Below are 20,082 nucleotides of genomic sequence, written 5' to 3' on the forward strand. Positions count from 1 at the left end.
ATAACTATTGTTTATTGTAATTCCAACATTATACTTATAATTTTGCTCGAAGGACATTCGTCTACAAAACAATAGCACTATGTTTTCCAACTTATATAAACAACTGAGCCTTATTCATATCTTGAAAATATTGTTATATCTGTGATAATATTTGATCTTATTTTCTTGATGATGATGTCGTACAAGTAACGAAATAAAAACAACGCCTGAATAAACATCATCCTCGCATTTTCGCCAACATCGGTTTTATAACACGTGTAACAAATTCGATAGAATGTTTTCGTGGAAAGTAACAGGGTTCTGTCTACCAATATACTGTCAAACGTACAACACTTTCACTCCAATTAAATTTAGGTTTCAAAACGACAACTGTCAGTTTTTATTCCTATAAATATTTGCTTGTGGAAACTGTATGTCGCCGTGATGGTTTTAAAAATGGCTTATGCACATATATTTAAATTAAAGTTAATTCACGCTAACCACCTAACATTAAATGTCCTTAAATTATTAACGGTGGAATTATTGTAAAACATTCCGCATACAGATCACATACCTCGGTAAACTCAACTCTGGCCGGATCACCTAACACAGTCCCATCTGGTTCCATATACCCGGCGTAGCTGATGAGCTGTGGATTCCATATCCTGTAATCGTGTTTGCCGTCCGTGCGTTGGGGAAATATGGTTATCGCTGACCTGAAAATTGGGAACGGGTAGAGAGATCGGTGACGTTTTTTAATTTTACAAAAGCTACTGAAGTAGTCAGCAAATTTTAATGAGGTAATATGAAATGTATAAAAATATTTTCTTTATCTACATTATTGGACGGAATAAGGAACGATGAAGTGACGAATCGATTTTTACATAAATAGCCTAAATTTAAAGTGGACGAAAGTGCGAAACGCTACTATTTAGAATAATATATTGTAGAAGATAGAAGAAGAGTGGGGAAAACATATAAAAGCAGCGCCAGCACCCGGCGCGATCTCTTTGCTGTTCGGCTGTTATCGAGTCAACATCTCGGCAACGTCATTCTGTCTGTTGGGTTTTTCGTTAGACTGTTCCGTAATTGTTGTAATAGTTTCAGAGGTCTTACATTTTTAGTTTTTGTTTAATTTACTTTTGGTTTGTTAAATTTAATTGTTTTCGAAGTAGATTCGTTTTGTAAATTGTTTTCTTGAGGGTAGTAATAAATTTATATTTAAAAAAAATAACTTCCGGTCTTATTTCTAAGAATATACTAAAACTTGTGTAGTAGTTTTTTCAAATAGCCATTACAAGAAAAGAATATAAACGCTATTAGTTTATCAACAATTCATATAAGTTTATACTTATGACAAGTTATTTACGAAGTATTATACAATAGTTACACACGATTGTATTAAAAACAATAATATATTAATTTATCTAGTAGCAGAGTATTCGGAAAGGTGAATATTTCATTGTTATATATTCTTATTTTGTTATATTGTATAAAATAAAAAGTAGACACACTTTGCATTAGCAATATATAAAATTGCAACGTCCTTGCAAATAACGTGTACTAAATTCTAAATGATATTCTAAATAAATAGGAAAAAACTCTTTTGCGGAGAAAAATTGTAAACGTCACACAGAATTTTGTCGTATAATAAGGTTTTCGTAAAAGTTTCCCGTCCATTCATTAAGACAATTGTGGCGATGGCAACTTTGCCTTTTTAATTTGCTTTGTTATAACTTTCATTACGCATTTTGTTTCATTATGAGATAAAAGAATGAAGAGCCCTGTCAAACCCGGTCCATTTATGTTTAAACAGAAGTTCGACACTTTGTCATGATGTTATATTTATATTATAATGTTTGCTAAAATCAACAGATTCACTTTGTCGTTTGTTAGTCTGCAATTAATGTATCTTTGCTAAATCGTTTTTAATAATATTTAAAAAGCGCAAAATAACTGAAACTTTAAATTTTGCTGATTTTAATGAGCGTAATTTGTATTTCTTTTTAATCAGTTTGAGATGGTGATAAAGGGAAACATCGTGAAAAAAACGTGCATTTGTCGAATGAAATTCTGCCAAATGTGATCAACCCGAATTTTCGTAGCATGGAATATACTCTCCTTAAGAAGCAAAGATGCGAGACAATAACTTATTTGCGGAAAGTGTACATTGAAAAAATATATTTATTCCGTAACAATCACGTAATTCGTAACAATTAATTAATATGTTTTACCTATATTACAGTATTGTTAAATAAATTTCCGAATATTGCCAAACTTGCGTTTTTATAATTAGATTTATTTGTAAATTGGCTTACTGTATCCTACAGGATATAAAGTTAGAAGGATATTTTTAACATTCTTCAAGCGTGGAAAACAGAAATACTGTATTAAAAGCAGAAACGGTTAAACCTCGCGGTGCTAATGTGTACTATATGTTACTGTAGTATTGTTATTAGAAACATCCTTATCTTAGTTTTGGTATATAATAACGGTGACACGGAGTATTACATTAAATATTATGCTGCAATGCTTTAAACCCTCACCTTATATTCCCTTTGTTGGTCGCGTACTTGATGTGATTGCAAAGCGCTTCGAACATTCCACTGGCCGTGGTCACTGCTCTGCAATCAAATATCTACAAAAAAAAAATTAGAAGCATATTTCACAATAAATATAACCCACAAAAAATATAAAATACAAAAAAAAAACTCTCATAAAAGCGTATAATTATAAAGACTTATTTTGTTCTAAACTCGATTAATAATAATTCAAGTATAATAATTTTAAAATGATCGAATTAATTATTAAGTTGAGAGAGTTCAGTGAATATAACACATCCAGTGGATCTTTATCAAATATAATTTATTGATTTTAGAGAGCACCAATGTTTCCGTGCCTTATATTGTATTTATAATTATCTCATCACGTTAAATAACCACCGATAAGTAACCAAAATGTATACAAATATCGTATATTAAATACAAGCACATCCAATAACCAAATGGAATATTTTGAATATGGAAAATATTCCACGTTTTGAGCTGTTTAAAAATGGAACATAAACGAAAGAAATAAATGTACATAAAGAAATCTCATACATTACTAAATGTACTTATCGTGTATAATATCATTATTACTCGTAAATACCTGCAACTTTTTCCACTGTATTCTTCCAATACATCGCGATGCATTCCTCCAGGCTAGCTTAGCTCCAAATACCAATTCAGCTGTTTTGAGTTGATAAGTGTCTCCTCTCTTTAATTCCTCTTCAACTTCTTGAAGTCTTTTAACATGGGCGTCAGTGTTTTCTCTAAAAATATTATATTTATAAAAGTTCGTAGAACGTTTTACATATAATGCAAATCTCTACCGTAAATGTAAAAGTTTGTACGTAAAATGCCCTAACTTCAAACTGCAGAAACTTGGTTGTTTTTTTTTTTCTCAATGAATATGCTTGACATATTATATAAAAGTTACTAAAGAAACTGCGAAAACACAATAAATAAGTACCAAAATGAATACATATGAACACATAATACAAATATTAAACCTTCAATGCACGGGTATTTCTTGTAATAAATTATAAGAAATACCATTGTATTCAGAGGAATGGGCGATCCATTGGATTTTTTTGTCAGAAATCCATCGAATTTTGTTAAATATTAAAGTTTTTAGTAACTTCGTTTCACCGCGGTCACGACGCTCGATGTTAGAACTCGAGATGGGTTTTTGTGTTCAAGTTCGCCTCTTAAGTGATGAATTAAAAAAAAAATGTACTGCTCGGGACGCCCGACAGAAGTAATAACTTAAACTAATCTAAGTTGAACTATTTAATATAATAATAATGTAGAGAAAGGTTATTTTTATTAATAAAATATTTTATTGATTATAAAATATATTTTATTCTCAGTTACAAATCTTGAAATATGTTCATTAGATTTTTTGTTTACGTATATTATTAGTATCATTATTGGCTGCTTACTGCTGCCGTATGCGTAAGAGAAAGGGAAGCCCGACAGACTGGCGCCGTAACGCGTTACGTAACGAAGCAGTTTACTCTTCCATAAGAAGCTATCACTTCGAAAAGTAATAACTGTCACTAGTTCATTGATAAAACCTAAATACAAAATTATGCTACCGATGGATTGTTCCATGTATCTCATATCAGAAATAACGAATTTCCATACAAATTTTCATCCTCCATATCCCTTAAGAGTTAAACTAGGTTCCATTCAGAAAATCCTGTGCAAAATTTCTAGTGTTATAAATATACCAATTTCATCTATGCGCTGTATGTCGGTTAGTAAAAAAATATATTAAGTAGGTAAAATTAGTTATTGTGCCCTCCTGCGTTTGTTTTACTTAATTTTTAGTTACCTTTTGGACTAAGAATTGAATATTAATAATATCGTTTTCATATTTTAACCAAAACAAATAAAAAGCTATTCTTATGGACATTATTCGGGGGTTGATATCTGCCTAAATTCGTACTCAAGATTTGTAAGTTATTTGAAAAATATCACAAGAATACGTAAGTTTATTCATCCATACAAACAAATATATCGATATGTTTGTTTGGTTATGTTTGTTGTTGTGTGTATTTGGGTATATTCTTTCATTGTGATTGAATTCTGGTAACTCAAAAATATTCAGATTTACTAATAATTAAACTTTAAAAAATCGAGCCGATATCAAAAACGTTTCAAGTAATTTATATTTATTAAATTCTTACCTGCGTATTGAGGAAAAGTATTGTTTAAGAAAAGCTTGAGCCTCTTTATAAACTTCTTCGACAGTTCTCGGAGTATCACCTCTGTTTGGAATATCCATTATGCTATTCTGACAGACTGCCGCTGAGCATTTCGTATTCTGTGCCAAAGAAAAATATTTTAATTAATTTACATGTAAAATAAATACTAATATAGAAATAGTTTATATAACTTTTTGATAAAAGATCAAATTCGATATTCAAATTTTGGGTTCTTGTTTTTTCTTTTTTTTTTCTATCCTATTGGATCTATTTGTACAGCGTTTAATTCCGTTGTAAAATAGATTGTACTTCGATTGTAACTTCGCAGGCTTATCAATCCTTTAAACCAGAAGCTGTTTTTAATAAAATTTTATTAACTATCGATACAAAAATAAATTTTACATTTTAAAGTTATATAACTCATGAGTTGCCTTATGAGTGAGTCAGTGTAATGACAGGCACCAATGAAATAACGTTATAGATCTATGTATAATGTAGAGAATTTGCTGGGAATTTGCACGTTCTTAAATTAAAAGTTAAAAAAGTACACACATACAAATGGTTTAAAAAACGTTATCGCCATGTGCTTCTGAAATCTCCATACAATTGAATATGAAACGGCAGTTCGTTTTCCATGTTTGAAATTCAGAATAATATTTTTTATCAATCTTTTTTTGTCTTAAATATTTTAAATCAATAAATATAAATCGCATACTGTCAAATTATACAACATTAAAAAAAAACTTGTAATTTATTAATTTTTAGGCAGGATATATAAATTGTATTTAATGAACAAAATATTATTTAATAATGTAATTTGTTGCCATGATTCCACGCGTTCATGTTTTATACAGTACAATAAAAAAATAAAAACCATAAGTTTTTAATTTTTATGTTAATAATTCTAATGTAAATAAATGAAAAAATGATCGTTATATTAAATTTAATTGATACAAATGTGTGATTAATAAGATTATTACCGATTCTTCTCGACGGAATCTACACAATATAATAATCTTGTAAAATATAGATTCTAAGTGTCTTAACATACTAAACCTACTGAACTTAAGAGTAAGGTATATTACGAATTTCATCAACAATTATGATTCTTAAAAAAAACTGTACGAACAAAATATTATACATAATTAAAGTTGTGCTATTCAAAAATACAAATTATACGATTATTTCTCTTTCAGCAAACCTAAGACCGCTCCAAAAAGGAACGAAACAGTTTTAGAGTTTAAACTATTAGACGAAACCCGAGGAATGCTTTGAAACGCGACGTACCGTTTACCCGTGTTATTGCACAAGGCTACCGCACGCTTTAACGCTAATGTGCATTTTTTAACTGTTAAATTTCTTTAACGAGGAACAAATTATTATTTTAAGTATAATAATACTTGATAAATTTATCATTCTCATCGATTCTAGTTTGATTACTAATAGTGATGAAGTTTTATGTATGTATTGTAAATTTAATTTTATACCTATATAATGTTCATTTTATAGAGCTGAAATGGCCCAGTGGTTAGAACGCGTGCATCTTAACCGATGATTGCGGATTCAGACCCAGGCAAGCAGCACTGAATTCTCATGTGCTTATTTTGTGTTTATAATTAATCTCGAGCTCGGCTTTTTATTTCCCGCATTGGAGCAGCGTGGTGGATTAGCTCCAAAACTTCTCCTCAAAGGGAAAGGAGGCTGTAGCCCAGTAGTGGAAAATGTACAGGCCTTTATTTTACTTATTTACTTATTAATTTTTTATAAGTACCTAATAACTACTAACGGCATTCAGTCATCACACTGCTGAAATTAAAGATTATATTATTATTGATGATTATTGATTAGATTTATTTGTGTCTACAGAGATTAAAGGTCTTGATTTAAATACAATTAAGCAAGCATGAAAAAAATAAAAATATAAAAATGTATTATTATTAAAAATATTATGTGTTTTTCAAGCTTTACGGCAACTTGCTTTCAGGGCAAAAAAACATTATTCGTAATTATTGTGATGAGACGGAGGCATATTTTATAGGGCTTATTATTGCCTTAGAATATATTTATTATATATCTAGACAGAGTGACGCCCAACAGAACTGAAACAAATGAGCCAGCTTTATTATCTTGGTGTGTGTGACCGCTACCCTTGATACTCTCCAACCTTCATAGAACTGTTATAGCTTTATTAGCCAACAGTAAGCCATTATTTTTCTCGCCTGTCTATCTAGACATAAATATTTAAAAAATGTATCTTAATATACTACGTAGGTTACTGAGAGCTAAAATATAAACAAATACTGACAACACAGATTTCCTGTTACGCCAAGAACGATATGAATTATAAACATTAATTAAGCATATCTGCATACTTAAAGAATTAATTTAATTCTACGTACTCTATTGACTGAGCTATCTCGATTTCCACTATTGAAAAGTTTTGTTAACATGGCAATCTACATGACAATTTCTAGCATCTGATCTTTAAAATATGTATCATATTAATGACAGGCTATTATTTTAAATGGAAATTGGTAACGACGTTGATTGGATTGATTTATATGTATAAATTGACCTCGATTCGATTGTAATTTGGCCCAAGTTGCTTAACAAACATGACGATAATCAGCGACATACCGGCTCAACTATTGCGGCCGATACCCAAGAGGGATCGAATCAGAGAATAAAAGACGTAAGGGATACATCTGTTAACAACGTAAGCTCTTATCTGACTAGCCGTATATTATATTTATAATATAATTTTATATTGTTCTATAAGATAAATAATAAAAATATGGTTAAGTGTATTGGAATTGTACTAAGACTTAGAAAAAAAGCAGTATACTGTATCGTCCAATACTTTCGTTTTCTGTTCCTAAATGACGATATAATTTTTAAATCATGTGTTAATAAGAGCAGATAAATGTTTCAAATATTATTTACTACGTATTGATACGTGTTTGATAACAACAAATGGGTAACCATCATTATAAAAGGTTGTTTTATATGAAATAGTATAGAACCCAAAAAGAGCGCTATTAAAAACACATTTGTTAGTATGTGTCATATAAATTTAAAATCATAGGTACAGTAATTACGACTCTTTCATTAGCTTCCTTTATAATTTTATCTGTACAATAGAATGATATATGTCAGACAGCACACCTTCCATACTAATTAAACCGAGTTACTTAAGAAACATGACATGAACATCTTCTAATCTGGTCTGCGCTGTTGTGGGCAGTTCCCTCGAGCCCTGCAGGGTTCAAGGTTCAATTTAAATCGAAGATGAAATAATGTAATAAATTGAAGTAAATTCGATTATTCTACGTATTTTCTACGTAATTTGGTTTAGTTTATCTTGTGTTTTAAATAAACGAATAACGTATAAATTTATTATAGAACTGTGTTCTTGTTTAAAATAAAAATAAATTGCCGGAAAATGTACTTTAATTTAAATATTCATTTTTACGTTATAGTTCATTGTTTTATGATATAATAAAAATGATTATTTATATGGAATTGATCAACTTTATTTATAAAAATGTTTAAAGGAAAAAAAAATGCATAAAATATTTAAACGTTTCAAGCGATTTTTATCTTAATAATAGTCGAATGCTGTATTTTGCAGAAATGACAAGCATATAAAATAATTAATATACAAGTAATGTATCGTGGTTTTATCCGCGTTGCATTTGATTTATATGTTTTTATATACGTGACATCAAACTATTTTTTATGATGCACATATTAATCTTTTTCTTCTTTTGTCTTAAATACAATGCCTTTTAGGAAAAAATAAACACAATATATAAAAATGTATCTAATTGTTACTGCTCTGCTCTTAAATGTCACAGAGCACAGACACAATATCCAGCTTTATAATATGAGTTTAGATAATATTTTTATTAAAGGCAATTCATAGAAAATTACATCAGCTGGTAGCATTCATTACAATGCCACAACAAAGATCGTGTAATTTACGGTGTATTAAGAATTATCCGCGGAAATGACGCTTGAATGATACGCGGAAAGATTTTAAACGAATCGTTCATTTTTTTTTTTATTTTTATAATTAGAATGACAACGACAGCCGTTGTGATATCTGTATACATACACACATATATATATGTTTGAATATATGTTATAGAATAGACTTCGATACTGTTTGTTCGAATAAATATTAATACTAGATGAAAAGCCGGCTTCGCTCGGGTAAAATAAATATATCTAAACAAATACGGTTTATCATTTACTTTTCATATAAAATATAATTTTTTCATTAACGTTGTGATTATCAAACACCTATAACATCACCCGTAAACGTCAGGCATGATCGCCCGTCGAACTGTCATTTACACGATTTTTGAGGATATAATATGTTGTCATCTACAAAAAATATTAATTTTTTAACGATCTATAATTGTGGATAGGTTTCGATCGGGTCTATCGTAGACCTGCACGAAATTATTAATATAGATAATCCACTGCTCGACAGTAGTATTACATATTAATATACTACCGACAAGGATTAATACTTATTAATGTTGTGTTCCGGTTTGAAGAGTGACTGAGCCAGTATAACTACAGGCACAAGAGACATAACATCTCAGTTCCCAAGGTTGGTGGCTCTGTAATGTAAGTTATGGTTCAAATTTCGTACGGCGTCAATGTCTATCGGCAGACGTGACTACTGACCAATAGGTGGTCTATTTGACCATCTGCCTACCAATTTTATAACGGAAATTTTGTTCTATTTTCTTGTAACTCTTAACATTGCATCAAGTATACCGAACATGATAATGCCATTATTCTTATTCATTTTCGTACGGAGTGTTTTAGAATATGTACTATAATATTTCATAAACAAATTTAAAGAGGCATTGCACTACAAGCCTGGTTTAATATAAAGTTAGATCAGTTTTTATTTTTACTTTTTTATTCTATATATACTTATGTCAAATATGTCGATGATTTAATGCTAATTACAATTTTTTTCAGATATACGGATTATATTGGATAAAATTATTTAAATAATACGAAGATTTTAGTTTTTTTAAACATAGAAGTATAAATAATAAAAGTTATTGGCACGCCTTTAGGGTAAGACCGATTAGTATGCCAGGACAACAAATGGAATGACGCTCTCTTATGCGGTCATTCCACGGGAATAATGATACAAATGCTGTAGTCTCATCCTGAATTCTCTTCGTGTGTGTGCGTAGCGCGTATACTACATACTTTGTTAAATAAAAAATAGCCAAGTATTATCATGACGTTTTCCTTTCACCTGAGCACGTGATTATACACCTAAATTAATCACGTAACAATTCAGTGGCGTCCGGATTTGAACCCTCGATCGAACTTTACAGTAACGTGTCCCAGCCAAATTTATGATCACCCAGTCAAATAGTATCATAATGTTTAAATATATAAAATCTACTTATTTCTTCAATAATATTTATTAAAATAGAATAACTTTATGAATATTCATTTGATAAAGTCTAATGCGTTTCTAATCCGGTTTAGAATACACTGTCACGTGTTTGTTTTAACAAACATGTATCATTATATTAAATGCTACTTCAACTGACATAATAATCGTTTGAATAATATTTTATCACGGCAATATACTCATCTCAGTAAGTTCCTACCTATGACACACGTCGTATATTTTACCATCAAATAGCAATTGAACGTTCCTTTCTGAAATCACATTTATTGAACAAAATATTGTTTGAATTAAAAATATGACTATAATTATATAAATATTAAATACAGTATAAGGCTGCGTTATCACATAGTAGCGTATTTAATATTCAAGATATTTGAAAATTAAAATTGCCTATGTGGTTTTAAAAATATAATTTACATATAAAATCTATACCAATATTATAAATGCAAAAGTGACTCTGTCTGTCTGTCTGTCTGAATATTTGTCGCTTTTACGGCCAAACCACTAGATCTAATTTAATGAAATTCGGTATAAAGGGAGCTTTTTGATGAACTCCAAGGAAGCATTTTTTATGACTAAGTGAAAACCAATCCCTAAAAATCTAGTAACTACAACTACTAACACAAACAGATACTGAAGAAATATTCATAAATCAACTTACATGTTATGTACATAGCTGATGAATTTGTTTGTTTGTTTAAACGAGTTCATCTCAAAGTTTGGGTACATGTGCGATTTGATAAATTATTTTTTGCGTTAGATAGATAGAGAAATACCAAACTACATAAAAAAGTACGAGGGTGAGAAAAGTACGCGCGGAGCACCTACAGTATTTAGTACAGCTCAGATTTTATTAACATAGCTTGTACGGAAATAAAATTTTTCATTTAGCACACATTACTTGGTTAAGTAATATGTTCGAGTGTGTATGTGGTCACAATATTCAATTCTCCTTACTCTATTATTAAATTCACTTCAATGATATGCAAATAAATCAATCTGTGCCTGCATATCACGTCTCGTGTGTGTACATAACCTTATTATCTTCTAATAGTCCACGTCGTTTCGTGACATTGCATCATTGTCTATATAATCGGACTCGGTCCAAGCTAATCAACGGCTTGTCCGAACTATACGTTTCAATTGACATGTATTGACGTACCCTTATTAAGACAAGTTGGTCAGAATTTGTATTAACATAAATGAATACAATTATTCCCTTTAATTGTTTTGATTCGTATAAAATATTTTAAACTCGATTTTACGAATGATACCTATCAATTTATTGTTTTGTAATTGATACGATGTATTCGATATCGTAACCGACAATTAAAATGGACAGATCCGTGCTTGATATTAAATATTTTGTGAAAAACGAACGAACGTAAACGTTGGGGATGTTTTTATCGAAAGGATATAAGCTTATTAATAATATTATTTTTTATGTATATTGTTTCAAACTGATAGTGTATTCTATTTTTTTTTATAAAATTAAATTAATAATAATGATAAAATTAGTATTTTATAATAAAATAATTCTTACTTTACGCCTACGAAGTCTACGAATTTGTAGGTATTTAGTTTTATGCGTATACAATGCTCTAAAAACTAAATAATTACCTATTTTTAAAGAAAAAGTTTCTCCAAAGTATTTATCAGTATTTTCTCATTAAGTATAATAAATAATACGGCTATAACGCCTACTGATTATTTTGAATAAGACTTGTTTATGATGGTAATCTCCTTATCAATTGCCGGTACAGCAGCCGTTCTAACGGAGGCTTACCATGTGCATGAGATATTATGCATACCCTCTTGCTTCATGTGTGCCAGTGAATGTTAAAATGAATGATTTACGCGTAGGATTTACATGAAATTTAGCCACAGCCTTATGTTAGCCAATTATTATAATTTATTTGATCGATATTTAAGACCAACGACAGCGACGAAACTGCAAAACTAATTAGCCTTGTTTATATTAATAATAATTTAATTTTAAGACGAATCAGCAACACAGAACAGATTAAACAAACAGCGAACAGAGTCAGTATAAATAATTGTGTAGTTATCAATATTTTTTTGTTTTAACTAGACTAAGTAATTGCTGTCGTAAAAATGATTTATATTCCCTATGTATATCTAGCAACAAAAACTCGTTTATTATCCTTAACAGAATACTAAGGAAAATAATTAAGCGCCTCGTTAGTTTTACGAAATTTGTCGTCAATCCTATTAATGGTTTTATAAAAAATACAAATTAATAAATCGTTTCACATTTTTAACTAGTGAGCTTATGTTAGAAATTTAAAAAAAAAATCGACCAGTTCAGTTAACATTTTGAGACGATATCCACATAATTGTAATGACGTCTTCGGGCGTTTCCTGTTTTCATAAATTGTTCTCAGAATTAAACACAAACAAAAACAAAAGAACCACGAAACTAAATTTAAAATATAAATAGACGACAACTGTATTAAACAGTTCATTTTTTAAATTTTGTTACGTAGTTCTATTTTCAAAGGTAATACGGATCCGGCGAATAATCAGAACAATACTGTTTGTCACTCAAACGGGTTCACTGCACTTAAACCGTTGTTCGCTGGAACTGACTATGTAATTGAGATAATAGCTAGGAAACTATCTTGGCAGCATTCAACGCCAGTGATTCATAGAAATAGGTGGTATCTACTTTAATAGATGTAATTTAAAATGTTAAATCATTGCCGTCTCTCTAAATAATCGTAGGTTTTTGTGTTAAACGAGTGTAATTGAAATTAAAATTGTCAGTTACGACGACTACATACTACTTTGTCGATCTCTGCGATTAATATGTCTTATAACTTTAATAACTCATTAAGTTGAACAATTGCATTAAATTGCATTTTCAAAATAATTACATTTTTTTTTTAAATAAATCTTATAACGTAGTTTTGCAAAATGGTCTACCCAGTGGTACGTAGTATGTGCTTATCCGGATTTAAGCCCAGTATCTTCGGTTAAAATAAACGAGTTTAATCCAGTAGGTCTCATCTCAAAAATAATAAAAAATACCATAATATTCGAATTAGGGGCCCTTTTGGTAGATATTTCCTACCATGTACAAATAATTTGCTTTGGGCCAGGCCTTAAGTATAGTTTCAAATAAACGGTGCGGTGATTTTCGTATATTCGTAGGATTCGTAGGATATCTGATTGGTTGTACAATCTTATGGCTATTTTATAGCCTTTTTTGATAAATATGTTAGTTATTTCTTACAAATATATCACATTCGAAAATATACATAGCAGTCAACGTGAGAACAAACGTGTGAAAGAAATTTTTGGTTCTTCGGGGCCCTCTCAGGATGGGGGCCCTGGGCACGTGCCCCATGTAAAGACGGTAATGATTCTGAGTTTATATCAGCGTAGCTAATTGCAATATCATGTTAATATCGTTGTCTAATACAGTGTGAACTCGTTCCGAATTTAACATATGCATTAATGAGTTTTTTATCTGTTTTGTAATGTACGGTGAAAGCTTTTTTATATTACAGTTTGTTATAATATTGCCCAATGATTTGGATAGTACTTGCTATGATCAATCAGCGCGGCGTTTGATAAATGTTCGTTTAACTAGAATCTGATTAGAAGAACACGATCCAACGAGGTAATCATAATGTGTTTGATTATTATTATTATATTTGTCAAAGAGATTTCTATTTTTTTTTAATCTTGTCAAATTATATACATAATAATACTTTGTATTGTTTTGTTTTTGTTTTTTTTTTTGCGGTTCATGAGTGAGTAAGCCAGTGTAACGACAGGCACATGGGACATACAATCTTAGTTCGCAATGTTAGTGGCGCATTGATTGAAAGTAATGGTAAATATTTCTTTCAACGCCAATGTGCAATGGTGGTGACCATTTACCGTCGAGTGGCACATTTGTCAATCTGCTTACCTATATCATAAAAAGATGCCAGCTATAACAATTACTAAGGACTCCTCTAATTTTGGAGCTCATTCGAACTAACTCCTGGAACAGAGCAGGAGATGATACTTGGATATATATGTGGGAGGCAAGTTTTGTTAATATACATGCAGATTTCTTTTCGATGTCTTCCACCATGCACGTAATGAATCATAAAGATAAATTAAGCACATGACATCAGCAATGCTCACCAGGCAATGCTCACCAGGGTTTCATTCGATCGTCTAAAATTTAGACTAAGCCCGTGGAAAAACCGCTATTATGCGCGACTTCTACATAGAGTGAAAAACAGATATGTTTTTTTTTCTTTTAGGTTAGATTATTGAATTTTCAACTCAATATTTATTTATGAAAAACTTTCTTGACACTTCCTGTAGAAAAACAGTGATGTCAAAGAGATTTGTGGTTTTAAAATGAACTGTGTGTGTTATTTTTTACGGGCCAAACGTGACATCTAAAATATACATTGAAAAAAAGTATTAAAGTATTTTAAATATATATTGAAAATATATGTATATTTTATAAAGCTAAAAATAATGTGCAACTCGAAGAATACCTACTAACCAATTGATTTTTGTTTATTATTTGGCAACTGTACTTCAGTTTGGTAAATGTGTTATTGGCTTTGCGGAATTTACCCCAGCACATTCGACCCTACTCCTGTATTAATAAGTCATCTAAAGAAAAATAAAGTATATAAAACACTAGTGTGTGTGCTCCGCATACACAAACAACACTAACAAATAGCTAAGTCTTAAACAAGATAAGTCGAGCGTCTCTCTTTAATTTAGTAGAACTGGACTTCACGGACATCGTTCCATTTTTAGAAGCTAAACTTATAATAATATAATTGCATAATTTTGCTTTAAACAAAATTATGATTGTTATTTTATTCAGTAAAATTCAAATGCTAAGTATGTAACAAATTTTTATTCATATTTTATTGATAATTTTTCGCTGTGTGTGTTTCTATCTGACGGAGCTGAGCACTAACAATAAGAACTAAAAAAGGCAACAAGCGCATCACTCACTCACTCCAACATAAATTTATTTTATAATATTAAACATTTAATTTTTTAAATAAAAAAAAATATATATATAAAATTTAAATAGCCCATTTCATGCAAAATATATCTGTAAAAAACTTTAAAAAAAAACAACAATAATGATAACAGGAAAATATCCTAATATCTCCATGGATTTTTAGGAATTTACTAAAGAAAAAAAAAACAGTTTCACGAAGAAAAGGATCCCAATTTAATGCCCGACAATCAATCTATCCTACAACAATAAAATTAAATTTATAACATACGTTGAACTCAGTAATAGCTGCGCCCGCGGCGGCGTCTCTTGGGTTTCCCCGTATCCGTGTCACGTTCATTCTCGTCTAAGGATTGTCTGAGATGATTATCTTTAAAATATATTGTATTTTAATGCGCTTGAGATTGTACTCATAGCTGTAAAAATAAATGTAATTATTCGTTCAATGACGATGTCAAATTCAATATCAAAATTTAATTGTAGAAATATATAGTTGTAATATCGCTTCTACTTTTGTTTAGCGTTTAGATAATCAACGAGCATATGTTCTGGTCAAGCTATTATATATATTTTTCACCGTCCTATTCGACCATTAATTATACAAATGACACAATGACAAAAGTAACACTTACCATAACATCATATTTAGCACGTTCACCTTATTAGAACTTATCTATAGTAATATTATAAAGAGGTAAAATATATACTTATATCATAAAAAAGACGTCATTTTTTTGTTTGTAACCTACAAACTCCTATCTATATATAAACAAAATATTACCGTTGTAGTTGATGGAAGGCGTATTAGTTATTATATATTGGATGCAATGATACGCATTGTCATAATGAGTTTGGCCACTTATTAGGCTCAGAACAGAGACAAATGGATACAATATTTGGCAAAGCCTAAACATATTATCTAGACTAGCACATCAGGTGCCAGCTCAAGTTATAGTGGGAACTCTGGCATTGTTCATGTTATTTCATATTATTCAAGAGAAACGAAGAAACCTTTCAGTGACTGTAAATGAACTAAAATTAATAATATAATCTGATTTGATATGATATCATCACCATTAATCAAGTAAAAGATTTGTCTAAATTATGTCACGATAGCCGCCCTCAGTTCAATCGAAAAATAAAGAATTTTATTTGCGTTCATTTCTAGTATATCTTATTGGTTTTATTATTTATTATATAATAGTTAAAAAAGATGTATTATAATTCTTGTTTCCAATCATTGATTATGTTTAATTTATACATGTACACGGTGAGACTACCTATAGATAAAGTAGAACATTTGCCAAGATAATTTTGAAATGATTTTTTTTATTTTGATGTGATATTGTATCAACTGTTGGTTCTCCTATTGAAAATAAAAAAAATTGTTTCATCATAATTTTTTGGTCAAAAAGGAACCTTTAGAGAATTAAAAATTGGTTTTCATTTGTTTCCTAAATAAACAAGTATAATTAAAAAATAATCAAAAAAAGTTTAAAATTATTACATTGCTATAAATATATTTTAATAAAACTGACAGTAAATGTGTGTGTGTTCATGCGTGATGTTTATTACCGAACACATTCCTGATATCAGAGCATTAATCGCTAATTACAAGCAAATTCAATCAAAATTAATATAATAAAATTATAGCCTATTGAGCCCAAGAGCCGAGATGGTCCAATGGTTAGAACGCGTGCATCTTAACCGATGATTTCAGGTACAAACCCAGGCAGGCACCACTGAATTTTCATGTGCTTAATTTGTGTTTATAATTCATCTCGTCCTCGGCGGTGAAGGAAAACATCGTGAGGAAACCTGCATGTGTATAATTTCAACGAAATTCTGCCACATGTGTATTCCATCAACCCGCATTGGAGCAGCGCGGTGGAATATGCTCCAAACCATCTCCTCAAAGGGAGAGGATGCCTTAACCCAGCAGTGAGAAATTTACAGGCTGCTAATGCAAAAAAAATATATATTGCCCATTGACCCACTCGACACGAATTTTTAAGTCACAATAATCGAGGAGACTATCATGGTGATTAAACGTGGGTGGGTTCGTGGCATGCTTATTCCATTTAGTGAGCCAGCATGTTTAAGTCTTCGTCGCTATAAAATTTAGCGTCTTGCTTTGTAAAAATGGTATACTAACTCGTTCCGACTTCATACGCGTCAAATTCATAGAAGTTTTGATTTTCTGTTATGTGTCAGTAAACGCGCGTATTTTACTGACAAATGTGATTCAAAAAGTAGTATGTTGACAATTACAACACAGTTATTACTGTCACAGTATTATCATTACAAATGTATTTTCAACATAATTATAAGGTTCCTTAATAAATTTTATCTTTGTCTCATAACCCAAGTAAATACACTAAAAGAAAATATAGAAATGATGAATCCAAAAAGCCCTTATGTAAAAATAATGTACGGTCAAACTTAACTAAATGAAACAGATTTAATGTAAACTGAAATTCAAACGGACAAGTAAAGTAATTTAGCGACTGGGTCAATTTATACGACCTCGTGATTTACTTCAAGCGGTGTGCAATAAATTAATAATATAGCACTAACTAGGAGTTTGCGAAACTCTTTCATTATTTTAATACAATATCTTGTCTACAGACGAGTCTTTGTTATTTAATTAGCACTTTTGTACGCGGTATCGTTCTCACGACTTGAGGGGTCTTTTGGGAAGTTGCTCACCGTTGCGCAATTTCTTTGACGGATTTACCGAGAAACGTTCGGTTGTTCTTTTAAAAAATGTGACTAAGGTAAGGTTAATAAAATTAACGCAAGCGAATTAACAGATAATGTCAACAATGGACTAAAAACTGAAAAGTAACTAAGTATATACTATACTAACTAAGTATATGTCAGATGAAAGTTAATTTTTATTTTCTAATCTCACATGAAATGATCAATCTTAACACATCTGACTTCTGATGATTTCTCAGTTAATAAAATATTCATAAACTAATTTAAATGATATTTAACTACTTGATATTGGTCATTAGCATGATTACCTAAATACAAGTTCTCACGATCGTAAGTAATGTAATTCTTTCTCAACAGCCACGAACATAAACGGCACGCTAATAATATTGTTTTCGTTTTTGGTAACTTTTCTGGTGTATATCCGAGATGGCCCAGTGGTTAGAACGCGTGCATCTTAACCGATGATTTCGGGTTCAAACCCAGGCAGGCACCACTGAATTTACATGTGCTTAATTTGTTTATAATTCATCTCGTGCTCGGCGGTGAAGGAAAACATCGTGAGGAAACCTGCATGTGTCTAATTTCAACGAAATTCTGCCACATGTGTATTCCACCAACCGGCATTGGAGCAGCGTGGTGGAATATGCTCCATACCTTCTCCTCAACGGGAGAGGAGGCTTTAGCCCAGCAGTGGGAAATTTACAGGCTGATTATTATGTCTGGTGTATTTTAAATTATATTAAGTTTCGAAATTAAAGTTATCATTCACAACATAAAGAGATTACATCGTATTGTTATCTTGATCTATGTATAGTTATTTAAGTACATATTAGGGTTTGGCAATGAATTATTTACGATCACACGCTTTTGTCAACTTAAAGTTTAATCTTTAAATAAATATTTAATATTGTCTATGTTTTTTAACAAATATGGAAACTAGATAGACAAATAATTGTCCGAAATTTATCTTAATCTGTTGAAAGTTACGAATAAAAATATTTGTTCTGTATTAGAACTTGAATTATTTTTATTTTAAATAAAAAATCGAATTCTGTTATTAATGTCTAGTAAGGTGTACCTGATTATGTTTTCTAATTAATTGGAAGTAAAAATGCAATAATAATATTATTACATAAGGTTGTTTTTCAAATTTTACTTAAAATAAATGAATCTAATCTTGAAGATTTATGACGTGCCCATAACTTGTACCTAACAATAATTTAATTATATAAGATTCTTGGAACGATGACTCATCTATAACTTTTATTAATTTATAAAAGTCTGTTATTACTGTTAATTATATAATCAAGGATCACTTTGGTTCTTGAAATATATGTATAATTTACAAAACAAACATATTATACCAAATTACAGTTGTCAAGTGAAGAACGTATGATAAAAAAGTACTTACATAGCAATAAAATAAATTAACAAAACTTAACCGACAAATGCAAATGTTATTATATTCGGAACGTATTTTAAGAAATTGCATAACTTTTTAAAACGATCACGAGACACTATTCAAACGAGTTTTCTATAAAATCTATCTCGGACAGTGTCTTTTGTTATACTTTCTTTATCGCAAAATTGAAATCTGATTCTTAGTGACATACAAAATACGATTCGTGGTTTCTTATCGAGATATATTCAATATTATCTCAACGAGATCCGCTTGACAGGTTATTATACAAAAGAACCGGTATATTACTTACATTATTATAGTTAGACATTACGAAGCGTAGGCACTATCAAGATGAAAGTAAGCCAACAAGCAACAACAGATACCTTTAGTACCAACTTATATAAAATATTTATTTATTTGTTTTAGACCCTTAAGAATACATTGGAATCGATTATAACAAAAATATAAAGGTAGAGTTAAACTGCATTGGAAATTTTAAGGCCTGTTCCAAATGAGCCAATTAAGAGAAAAATATAATTAAACAAATGAGTATACAGGACATAGCATAGTACATGAGATACAGTCGCAAGAAACAAATTTGAAGGGTGTGGTCAATTACGTCCTAATTGACCACACCATTCAAATTTATTTCTCTTGGTTGTAGGGCTTTGTGCAAGCCCGTCTGGGTAGGTACCACCCATTCATTAGATATTCTACCGCCAAACAGCAGTTCTCAGTATTGTTGTGTTCCTGTTTGAAGG

The 20,082-nt window shown here is 30.4% G+C and overlaps 1 protein-coding gene across 1 annotated transcript in view; it reads right to left on the bottom strand.

Annotated features, from left to right (window-relative positions):
- LOC113399889 (nitric oxide synthase) overlaps nt 1-20,082 on the bottom strand; it is a 43,743-nt gene that overhangs the window by 8,877 nt on the left and 14,784 nt on the right. The window contains exons 2-5 of the mRNA XM_026639153.2: nt 4,715-4,851; nt 3,130-3,292; nt 2,526-2,617; nt 554-695 (exon numbers count right to left, since the gene is read on the bottom strand). Of these exons, the coding sequence (XP_026494938.2) occupies nt 554-695; nt 2,526-2,617; nt 3,130-3,292; nt 4,715-4,851 (534 nt within the window). The remainder of the gene's footprint in view (nt 1-553; nt 696-2,525; nt 2,618-3,129; nt 3,293-4,714; nt 4,852-20,082) is intronic.

Source organism: Vanessa tameamea, chromosome 8, assembly GCF_037043105.1.
Source record: "Vanessa tameamea isolate UH-Manoa-2023 chromosome 8, ilVanTame1 primary haplotype, whole genome shotgun sequence".
In the NCBI taxonomy this organism is placed as follows: domain Eukaryota; kingdom Metazoa; phylum Arthropoda; class Insecta; order Lepidoptera; family Nymphalidae; genus Vanessa; species Vanessa tameamea.